This window comes from Triticum dicoccoides, chromosome 6B (genome assembly GCF_002162155.2).
Source record: "Triticum dicoccoides isolate Atlit2015 ecotype Zavitan chromosome 6B, WEW_v2.0, whole genome shotgun sequence".
NCBI classification, from domain to species: Eukaryota; Viridiplantae; Streptophyta; class Magnoliopsida; order Poales; family Poaceae; genus Triticum; species Triticum dicoccoides.
In genome coordinates this window covers 704,074,143-704,085,879 of record NC_041391.1, presented here as the reverse complement: position 1 = coordinate 704,085,879, position 11,737 = coordinate 704,074,143, and the positions used below count along the sequence as shown (strand labels likewise).

Genomic DNA, 11,737 nt, shown 5'->3' with positions numbered 1-11,737 from the left:
CTTATAAATAGGTTGAGTTCGTTGATTGTGATGAAATTACACAAGTTGCATATCTTTGTTCGTAAGCAGCCAGAAAGTGATTGACTAAATTAATACTCCATAGAAGCCGGCCAAGTTCTCTCGCAGGCTTCGAATTCCGAATAGGTGATCGAGACGATCTGGCTAGATCTGTACGAGTAAGGATTCGGCCTGTCGCTGCTAGCAAGCACCCTTTTCTTTTCACAATAATCATAGCCTATAGTTTAAAAAGGCAGTTGTGAAGACTCATAATCTATAGTTGATGTAGTTATCAGAATACGCATACGGCCCCGGCCGGCCAGGCCCCATGGAAGCTTGTTTTAGAAGAAGAAGAAAGAAAAATCTGAAAAACATTTTTGAGTTATAGAATATTCTGAATTTATTTTGGTGCGTGTGTCGATGCTCATTATGTGCTTGTTAGAATTTTATGAGAGTGTATGTTTATTCCTGGACTACATAAAAAGACAAATGTGTGATCTATGATAAATAATATATGCACTATTTCTACTATAGATCTACAAAATAAAATTGTACGACGCCCACATGTTGCAGAGAACATTGTGCGTGTAAATGTGGTGGCTTTAAAAATGAATTTAAAACATCTAAATTTATTTCTTTTACGTTTAGAAATGGATCCCGGGAGTCAAAAGACCCAACTCATGTAGAGGTTCTTTTTGCAGAGAAATAGTTGGCATAGTGATATAATGGAAAGGTCTGGCTACACTCAGATGTAGTACACCCAAATTTAAAAAAAAAAACTGAAAAAACACGTATCAAACATGATCCAAAAATTCTGAGTTTTTGTGACACAACATGAACAAATGTTCTAGACATGCAAAATTTCATCCACAAATAACATTCGAAGAGCTCTCACCAAAAATAACAAAATCACAGGTCAATGTTTTCTGCATTTTTTAGTACACGATTTTGTCTTTTTGTCAAGAGCTCCTTGAATGTTATTTGTGGATGAAATTTTGCAGCAACCTAAAACCTTTTATCATGTTTCATGTCGCAAAATTTCATAATTTTTTTTTTCAAGTTTGATATTGATTTTTTTTTGTTTTTTTGTAAACTCGGGTGTAGTACGAGTATGATATAAGTAGGAACACTTATTGCGATGTGCCTTTACTATGGCTTTTCTATAACAATATAAAACGCAGTAGTTGCGTTTGATCCAATCAATTAAGATCCTTCAAAATAGAATTGCTCTAATGGATAAATTAGGACCTTGAAGACTTAACTGCAAACCTAATTGCAATATGATGGAGCTTATTGATGTTTGTTATTGCAGAGAATATGTCTGAAGCAGAAAAGGCAAACAGAGTGGGGATCTCGTCAGGAGATTCGTCGCAGCCTCAGCCACAAGAGATCATCACCGTTGACAATCAACGCCCACACATGTCGGTTGATGATTTGCTCAAGGCAATAAAAGGAGCCAACGGCATGCCGGTGTTGTTCGTCCCCTCCAGCGACGGCCGGCTGGCGGCGGTAGCCGTGGACGGCCTCCATCAGAATCTGGTGCCCACCAACTCCATTTCCGAAAAGAAGAACCAACAGGATTTCCGGGCCTGGCTGCTGCTCCTCACGTCACTGATCGCTACCATCACCTTCACCGCAGGGCTCACCCCGCCCGGCGGCTTCTGGGACGCCGACGACAGGGCAAACAGGCACATCGCCGGCACCTCGATCATGCGCGACAAGTTCCCCCGCAGGTACTTCGTATTCTACTACAGCAACACCACCGCCTTCTTCGCGTCCCTGATGATCATCGGCATGCTCGCCAAGAACGTGTACAACAAGGAGACGGTAGTGCTGAAGAACCGTTTCTTCGTAGCCCTTGTCGGCCTATGCTTCGTGACCTTGGGGACTAGCTACATCACCGGCACCTGGGTCAGCCCCAGGGGAGGGGTCTACAACATCGTCATGTTTGTGGTCGTCATTTGCTACATGTCCATGCACTGGGTTCTCGACTTCATCGTCTGGATGCAACGCCGTGCTACATAAAGTGAAAGATCGATCCCCGGAACCATCGGTTTGTTGCTGTGAGTGAGCTATGTTAGAACAAAATTTTGGTATCAGACCCCGTCTTGTATCTGTAAATCCCTGCCCTGTTTTTGCTGCACATGCTACTATTTTGACACCATGGAGTTGTAATTAATGGTCATGTAATTTGATGCATTGGAGGAGGAGGAGAGGGGGGAATAAGTATGCATCTCTCGGTGCATAGGATATCCTGAAGCATCGCCCCCGCCCCCGCGTCGCTCCTCTTGGGGCGACTCGGGCGGCCCCATCCCTAGCGCCGCCAGCCCCCTTCCCCTCTCTCCAGATCTCGCCGCCACCAGAGATAGCCTCCGGCAAGCCCGTGCCGCGTCGAGGAAGATGGCGGCGGGGCTGGCTGCTCCTCGCGCGGAGAGCTTGGTGTGCCGGGGTGGCGGACCCGGTCAAGGTGGGCGGTGCCTTCCCAGACGGAGGGTGGCTGCGGGTGTGTGGCCGATCTTCCTCGGCTTGCGTGGGCGGCGAGGACCCGGTGGTGGGATCTCATGGCGGCCGTGATTCCGTTGGCCAGCCGCCAGATCTGAATCGACCTGCGCCAGCTTCATCTCCTTCACCTTATCCCGCTCGATCTGGGCTTCGGTGTGGCCTTGCTCGCCGAATCCGGGTGGTGGGCAGTGATTGGATGGTGGAGCTCTTGGGACCGTGGGAAACCCTTGGCCGACGACAGCATCCACAACGACGACGACGCCGTGGCGCTGATCCACTCCTTGGAGTCTTCGTTGAGATCCTGGCAGGGATGACGGCGGTCCGTGCACGACAGATGGAGGTCTTCGATCAGCTCTGGGTGAAAACCTGCTATTGGCTATTGCCAAGGCCGGCGATGGCCACGCTGTCTGTCGTTCCCTTCCTAAATGCATCGCCGTGGAGAAGTTCAAGGTCACTCTCTGCTACCTCCGGGGGAAACCCTAGATCAGTAGATCGGATGACAGCGGCTCTCTGGTGTCGTTTCCTCCTTGGGGCGTCATTCTTGGAGGTGCACACGGGCTCGAGGGACCGGAGGCCGGCGTCTTTGGTGGAGCGGTGCTTCATCTTTCACATTGATGGTGGCGGTTCTCAGTGGCGTGGCGCTGTTGAGTCTCGGCATCTGATGCGAGGAGATGGACTCGCGCAGGAGGAGGAAACTGTCTGGCGTCAAGGTGGCGTCGATGGCAGAGAGGCCTGGCAAGGTTGGTGCACCAGTTATGCTTTGAGGATGGACCGAGGGAAGATGGAGGTGACGGCCCTTGCAGCGTGTGGTGCTCACTGGGAGTGTGCCAGACTGGTGTGGGGCCCAATCCAGGTAGTGGCTTGGATGGGACACCCGGCCTTAGATGTTAGGCTTTGGTGCGATGTCTGTTTGGTATTAGACCTGGACGTTCGGCACGCCTTCATCATGGAGATAGGAGTAGCAACAGTGTTGTCAAGATGGTCTTTGTGAATAATTAATAATATGGCTCCATGCATCGTCAAGATGCACAGAGGCCGGGGGTACATCCTCCTTTTCTAAAAAAAATTAAAAAAAATTGATGCATCCGATCCTTCAGCCAGCAAAGTACTATACATTGGGGGCGTATACTCTGCAGTCTTGACTCACCAATCAGACATCCGCAACAAGAGTTAATTTAATCGAGGCATGCGTAGCTTCTTGTTTTATTACAAGTATCTTTGTTTGTAGATCTCGTAAGTTTTATTACAAGTCTCTTTGTTTGTAGGTTAAACAAGGTATACGCTAAACATATATTATCTGCAAGTGTGCATAGCGCGTCTAGTCACAGATCAGACCACTAATTAAACAAAGGTAACAAAAAATAATTGAGAACATCTGTGTACAACAGAATTCAATAATACATTGTGAGTAGGACAAACAAGTCGCTTGTAAAACCTACTCTCTCCATCCGGAAATACCAGTATTTCCGGACAGGAGTATACGAGAAACGTGTTACATGGACACGATCATTTCAGATGGAGCCTACGGCTCTGTTAGCATTTCTACAGGGAAATTAGATTATGATAAGATGCCTGACAGTACATGATAATGAAACTACCAGTTCAGGAAATGTGCAGGTAAAGATATATCATTGCCGAATCAACAGTACATATATGTAAAGAATGGAGTTTTTTCAAGTTAGTGATAACAAATTTGTTTGATCGGTGCTTGATGTGACTAAAGGAATATTTGGCCGAGGGCAAAGAAGCCAGACACCCAAGTACCCAACGCCAACTTTGGGTGATGCGAAGAAAATAGCCATCCAATTATCCAAAGCCAACTTAGATCCATATTACAGACTACAGAGCCAGCAAAATTCCTCTCTGTTCATCAATTTATTCTCAAGGAGACTAAGATTAACTTAATGACATGCATCTGACCTTTTCTTGAGACCTGACTCTACTAACAGACTATAACTTCTTGTTTCTTGTCCACTCAAAGAAACAACAATAATTTCTTGTCGGTTGCCTTTCTAAGATGAAAACATAAGCCACAAATTTTTGAACTCAAATACAAATTTCATGCAGTCTTTGATGCAAAATACATCACGATGAAACAAAAGAAACATCTCACAGTTCAACATGGTGAATGAGGTACCTAATTCCCCTTTCCACCCTCTCTCCGGCGCCGCCCCTGCCTGCGACCTAGGGGCAATCCAAGCCGTTGGCGGCCCTGATAATGTCCCGGATAGGGGGTCCCTCACCATACCGACTCCCGGCCTGGTGGGCTGGCCTGAGAAACGTCTTCTTGGTTCTATCCTGGGCCACTCCAGGTGCCCCAGACTTGACGTATACTCCAAGACAGTGGACTCACGGCAGATGTCGCGGGCGGCGCAGTACGATAGGAACAACGCCTTCTGCTCAGTCACATCGGCCACCATGCTATGACGATATTGTCGCTCGCTTGGCCGCGGGCGATTTGCTCCTCCGTGAGCCGGTGCTCATTGAGGAGCCAGAGGTTGTACCCCTGGTCGGCCTGCGTCTGCCGGAACGCCGCCTCCAGCTCTTCTACCACCATGTCGATGAAGTGTGCCCGCACCTCGCCCATGGCGATGTTGGCATGGAGCATCAAGGACGGTAGCGCTAGCTCGTCGTTAGACACCTCATCCGTTGGCTCATCCACGCCGTTGCCCTCCGGAGAGCTTGTTGGCAAGCTAGACTCTATCAGGCTTGCTCGGCAAGCCCGCTAACCGGACGCAATGCCGGAGAGCTCCTGCTTCTGTTCATTGGAGAAGCACCCCCACTTGGCTTTGTACCTAGAGACCATGGCGGGGGTGGTGCACAGAGGAGATCCGAAACGGAGGTGTGGATTCAGCTGTTGTCGGGCCTGCCCATGTATAAATAGTAGGTAGATGTCAGGCCAAGCAGCGGGGTGTTTATTGTTGGCCCGCAGACGGATGGACGGGCGGCTGGAGCTCACATGCAGGCGCCGAAGTAGGTTCCTCGGCAACCGCACTTGTTTAATGGAGGGAGGCAGATGGATGGGTGACGTTTTAATGCGGAGAGAAGGCTCATGCACCGGGACGTGGCTCAGGCGGCTGCTCTCCACCAGCGCGCTGCTTCAATGCAGGCTCCAATGATAGGTCGCGTCCGTTTTAGGCCGGCATGAATGCAACATTGACCCTCTAGAGCGGCGCCGACCGACTTGTATGTGTGGCAACTGCTCTGTACGGGAAAGGGCGCGGGCAAGGAGAGGGTTTTGAGTGGGTCCGGGGTGTCAGACGCATGCATGGCAACTGTCCGGACGCCCACAAAGCCCCCCACCCCATCCCCTCGTTTGTTTCCAGTTTGTGGGAAAATGGTTGTCCAAACCGGTCCCTGAACGGATGAATGCCGCATTGAATGGAAAAAAATGTACATAACACCATTGGATCATAATAAGGACGTGGGCAGTTTGAGGGCCCTCTGTGGAGATGCCATAAGGTTTTTTCGCTGAAGCTGACAAGCTAAATAGGAGCCCCACCATTGCATCATAATAAGAAGAAATGGCTGATTATAATTAGACAAAAACTAGACGGACATCAACATAAACACCTATCTACCAAGGAAAATCAGGCAAAAACCACAATAAAATCATGACGGAACAGGCAAACAGAAAACTGTACACATGCCACAAGAAGCCTCATAAAATGGGGCCAACCACAGCATCGCCGTCATCACCTCTCGGACCGCGGATAGACGACCTCGACTTTGACGCAGCAAGCCACACATGCACTTAGACACGGCAATATTCGCTAGGACAAAATTAGATCTCTGGATTCATTTGTGGTTGGAGGCTGGACATGCCGCGAGGGAGGGAAAAATAATGTTGGAGTTTCTAACTTGTAGGAGGAGAAAATAGAAATAACTGGGGCGTACGTGCATGACAACGTCCATGCATGTTGGCTGGGCAAAAGCTTTTGGGCAGAACATGGTACTCCCCAGCCAACGGGACAAAAACTACGTATTTAAACACCTAACTAAAACTACATAACTAAGCACCTATTATTGATCTAAACGCTATTTCTTTACGGAGGGAGTATGTAAGTATTAGTGGACTAAACACTCTTATATTTTATTTTTTTACAGAGGGAGTAATATGAACAATCTGCTAAAACCACCCCGGGACGGCGACGTCACAGGGAAAGACAAGGTCAACATATGCCACAAGAAACTTCATGCACTGGTGTCGCCCACAACATCACCGTCATCACGCCTGGCACCGCGGAGAGACGACTCCGACTTTGACGCGGCAATATTAACTCGGACAAAATAAATTTATATGGCTAGAGTCCTCTGGGTTTGGAGGCAGGCTGGACCGTGGCGCAAGCAACAAACCCGTCGAGCTCAAACAGCGAGAAGTAGCGGTTGACGGACTCTGGTCGAGGTCTTCGCTCCAGGTGAATGACATGCAAGTGTGTGGATGCCGTGGCGCTGCACATGTGTTCTTAAACCCCATCCATGAGCCAGCCAGCTGAGCACCCCACTCCATCGCACTTCTTCACAGCTTGCTCACGCGCCCGCCCGGCAAAAATGGCTTCCTCTCCCCCGACGCATTCGAATGGAGGTGATCTTGTTTTCTCTCCTTGATCATGTCTCTTTTGGCCAGTGGTGCCAACGTTTTGCACAAGCTAGCTGCATGAGTGCTTGCGAGCCTCGCACCGCCTGTAATGTAATTTATTTATCGGGATTGCTAAATTTTAGTCGACTGAGACTTAACCAAGTTTTAGTCGGCTTTATTAATGAGTTCTTATAGGTAGCCTCGCATGTTAGCACACATGTTCGCATGTAATTTATTTATTTTGTTTTGTTACTATACACGTCTCGATAGGGTTGTAAGCTTGTCGGTAACTTCTTACTCTTCAATCACATGCTTAATACCGTAGTATATCCAGCATTAAGGATGCAAGTGAGCATCTTGCGAAATCCACATATAAACATATTATTTAAAAGCCAACTCTATGCTAACTGGAGAATATACCCCACACTTTCTAGGGGAATCAATTCCAATATATTTAAGTGATTTGATCATATGAAACATGCATAGTTGTGTAGTCAAAAAATATTTCGAATATAAGTGGCATAATATAATGGAAAACTTTTTTCCATGCAAGTTGAGGGGGGCCTTTGATGAGGTGCCATGTGTGGTGAGGTGGGATGTGTGTATGGGATCAACTAATAATAATAATAAATCACATACATGTTGTGGCGGGTCTTTGATGAGGTGGCATGTATGCATTTTAAGATGATAGAGGTAGTATATATGGGTTAACTATTTAGGTATATAGGGTATCAAATAAAATGATATTAGGTTGGCATTTACTGCAATTGGTTTGGTTCTTCCCTCTTGCATCCATTCAACTTGAAATTAAAACCCTTCCTGCAATATGTTAATTCTTGAAGAAAGGTATAAGTAGGACAAATAACAGACTTTAAAATTGGAGAAAGCTTGTTCATCAGTAACTTCATAGTAATTATTTTCAAGCTTATATCAAGCAAGCAAATATATGTGGATTTTCTTAATTGTGTCCCTGTGATTCCCCTTCAAGAAAACCATAGTCACTAATTAATCGAGGTGCCCGATGTTTGTTGCAGAGAATATATCGGAAATAGAAATAGCACGAGTCAATCATCCTCCGCCCACAACACAAGTAGCTATGAACGGTGTTCAGAATGGAGTACATACGAATCCTAACAATGGCAGGCTCGCTGAAGATAAGCAGCAAGCTTACCGTTCCTGGTTACTCCTCCTGACGTCACTGACTGCCACGGTCACCTTCACCGTGGGGCTTACCCCACCTGGTGGTTTCTGGGCTGCAGACGACAAGACAAACGGATATGTCGCTGGCATCTCGGTTATGCGCGACAAATTTCCCACGAGGTACTTGGCCTTTTACTACAGCAACACGACCGCTTTCTTCACGTCCTTGATGATCATTGCAATGCTCGCCAAAAACCAAAATAGCGAAAACACAAATAGCGAGCAGCCTGATGCCATGAAAAAGCATGTTTTAAACGGCCTTGTAGTTCTTTGCTTTTTGAGCTTGGGGACCAGTTATGTCGCCGGCACGTGGGACAGCCCTAGTCGAGTGATTTACGTTGTTGCTGTGTTTGTAGTCAACATTTCGTACATGTTGCTGCCTTGGTTTGTTAGTTTGATCCGAAGATGCATTCGATCCAGAAAGCCTTAATGGTTGGTTTATTGCTACAAAGAAACATTGCGGTAAGGGAGAAGATTTTACCGAAGAAACAACAAGAAAATTCCTTACATCAGCTCGTCTACCTACAACGTATGTCTTCATAGAAGAAATATTTGGTATTGTTGGGGCCCATCTTTGATTTATAAACGCGCGAGAACATTGGTTTTTTTACCCAAGAGATTAGTAATTTGTATTTTTACAGAAGAATATGCCATGTATTTGGGTCGATGAGCCCTCTTGTTTTCTTCTGAAAAATCCTATGGATGATGTACCATTGCCTATAATCAATAAAGTCAGACATGATGGCAATCTCTAGAAGAAACTCCCCTTTTTATGCATGAGAATGCAATTTGATTCCTTTATGTCAGGCATACACAGGCATTGTTTGTGATCGCATATGAGTGAGGGAGTACGTAAAAAGAGGTACAAGTATTTTGATATATATGGAAGAAAAGATAGATACAAACATCTCATTGAAAATTCAATACATATTGTTGTGTGATGTTTTTTTTTTGCGGGTGAAAAAAACTTATATTACTCAATCTCCACACTTGTACAGTCCATCGCAGCCAACTCTATGGATACGTGAGGTCCAGAGCCCAACCAAGTCATGGTTCTACCCTCAATACGAGCAAAATTAGCTAGGCTATCACTAACCTTATTCTGGCTACGATTTACATGAGTAATACAAACTTCACGAAGAGACAAAAGATATTTAATCTCCTTTATGATGGACGAGTAAATGGATCGGTCAACCTCCGAAGCTTGAATCATCTTCACCGCCACAATTGAGTCCATTTCCACGATCACCGGTAGCTCACTTCTCTGGATGGCAAAGGACAAACCTTCCATACAGGCACATAACTCAGCTTCCAGTGCCTCACGGCAAGAGAACAATTGCCTGCAAGAGGAAAAAATTATCGCTCCCTTATCATCACGTAGGACCATTCCAGCGCCAGCTGTTCCGTCGTCCGCAAAAGACCCATCAGTATTAAGCTTCACCCATCCGGACTTTGGCGCTGACCACTTAGTAACCTTTTTTTCCATTATCATATGCGGACTCCGTCTTTCATATGTGATGGTAGACTTGCCTTTGCGTGGATCAGTAGAGAGATCAATTTTAATACCAATCAAAGAGTCCAAGTAGCTTACCAAGAATCTTTTCGACGCTTCCATAGGCGGGGCTGGTTTATGGTGTACGACCTCATTGCGTATATGCCATACCCTCCACATGGATAGCAATAACATAGATCTCTCAATCTCCTGTAGCGGTTCAAGTGCATGCAACAGCCACTCATCCCCGTTAATTTGCAGGGTAGATAAACATGGGAGAGGCCAAACTTCAGACATTGCATCCCATAAGATCCTCGCAAAGGAGCAGCGACAGAGAGCATGGTAGCAGTCCTCTGGTTCACTAGCACATACCGGACAAAGGTTACTTGTTTCAAGTCCATGCCTGTACTTGTTGCACCATGTTGGCAGCGAATTTGTAGCAACCCGCCACGCAAAATTCTGGACCGTAGGAGGAACATCCGAAGACCATATGAGCTTCCAACAAGAGCGCCGGCCGTTAGGTCGCGAGCTAGAGCCCGTTGCCGAACTCCTGTGAGCCTCTTCAAAACCAAATTGGTATGCACTCTTGACCGAAAAAATGCCAAACTTGCCCGGCCCCCAAGCCAAGGTGTCGTCCTCATGCCTAGGAGACGCCCTTATTTTCAGTATCTCATTTACATCAGCCGGGAGGAAATACTCCTGCAACAGCCCAACATTCCATGAGCCATTATCATTAAGTAGACTAGACATGAATCGGATTCTGCACCTTCCTTGTAAGGTGATGGGTTTATAGGAGAAGGGTCTTGGGATCCAATTATCGCGCCACACACGAATACTTCTGCCATTCCCCACTCTCCAGATTAAGCCCTTTTTTAACAGATCAAGGCCATAGCTGATTGCTTGCCACGAAGAAGATGCATTGCCGGAGAAGACAGTATCCTCTATGTTTCCATTCGGATAGTACCTGGCTTTGAGCACTTGTGCACACAGGCTATCAGGTTTTGAAATCAGTCTCCAAGCTTGTCGTGCTAATAAGGCTTGATTAAATATTCTGTAATCTCTAAACCAGGCACCTCCTTTACTCTTTGGTTGTTGTAAATCCTCCCATGCACGCCAGTGTACTTTCCTCTTACCTTTTTCAGCACCCCAATAAAAGGCACGTACCATCCGTGGTAATTCATCATACACTGAGAATGGAATCTTGAAAACACCCATCATATATGTAGGAAGAGCAAGCGCAACAGATTTAATAAGAGTCTCCCTCCCCGGTTGGGCAAGGTGACCGTCTCCCCATTGGACCAAACGCTTGGTTAAACTCATCTGAAGGTTTTGGAATCTCCCTTTCGACATGCGACCCTCTGGAGTTGGAAGGCCAAGGTACTTCTCCTCAAACACTAAGCTAGTAACATGCAGCACCCCCCTGACTTCCTCCTGAATATCTTCGGGGCATGCAATACCAAAGAGGATGGAACACTTATCAAAATTAAGAGATTGTCCCGTTGCTACCCCGTATTGATCCAAAGCCAATTTAACTTTCTCAGCCTGGGCTCTGCTAGCCTCAAAGAAAAGCATGGTGTCATCAGCAAATAAGAGATGTGAGATACCCGGTGCTCTTCTACACACCTTGATCGGAGATATATCACCAGAAGACACATAATGCTTCAGAATAGCGGACAGACCATCTGCCACGAAAAGGAACAAGAAGGGGAATAGAGGATCGCCTTGCCGAAGACCACGCAACGGTGCAAACGAATCTAAGAGGGTCCCATTAAGTTTGACAGAATATCTCACCGATGTGACACAAGACATTATCCAGTCCACCCATCGTTGAGAGAAACCCAGCTTTTGCATCACTTGCTTCAAGAACTTCCAATTCACCCTATCGTAAGCCTTTGAGAGGTCCAACTTGTAGGCACAGAAACTTTTTGTTGGATCCTTCTCTTGCTTAATATGGTGAATACACTCGA

The 11,737-nt window shown here is 46.5% G+C and overlaps 2 protein-coding genes across 2 annotated transcripts in view; both read left to right on the top strand.

Moving 5' to 3' along the window:
- The window catches only part of LOC119326710, a 2,670-nt gene extending 503 nt beyond the window's left edge, over positions 1-2,167 (top strand). The window contains exon 2 of the mRNA XM_037600332.1: positions 1,310-2,167. Within this exon, the coding sequence (XP_037456229.1) occupies positions 1,315-2,022 (708 nt within the window). The 5' untranslated portion in view covers positions 1,310-1,314 and the 3' untranslated portion in view covers positions 2,023-2,167. The remainder of the gene's footprint in view (positions 1-1,309) is intronic.
- A 4,832-nt stretch (positions 2,168-6,999) lies between these two features.
- LOC119320423 lies at positions 7,000-8,988 on the top strand. Its single transcript, XM_037594521.1, has 2 exons — positions 7,000-7,084; positions 8,113-8,988. The coding sequence occupies exons 1-2, from the start codon at positions 7,051-7,053 to the stop codon at positions 8,706-8,708; spliced, it is 630 nt and encodes a 209-aa protein (XP_037450418.1). The 5' UTR covers positions 7,000-7,050; the 3' UTR covers positions 8,709-8,988.
- Positions 8,989-11,737: the final 2,749 nt, after the last annotated feature.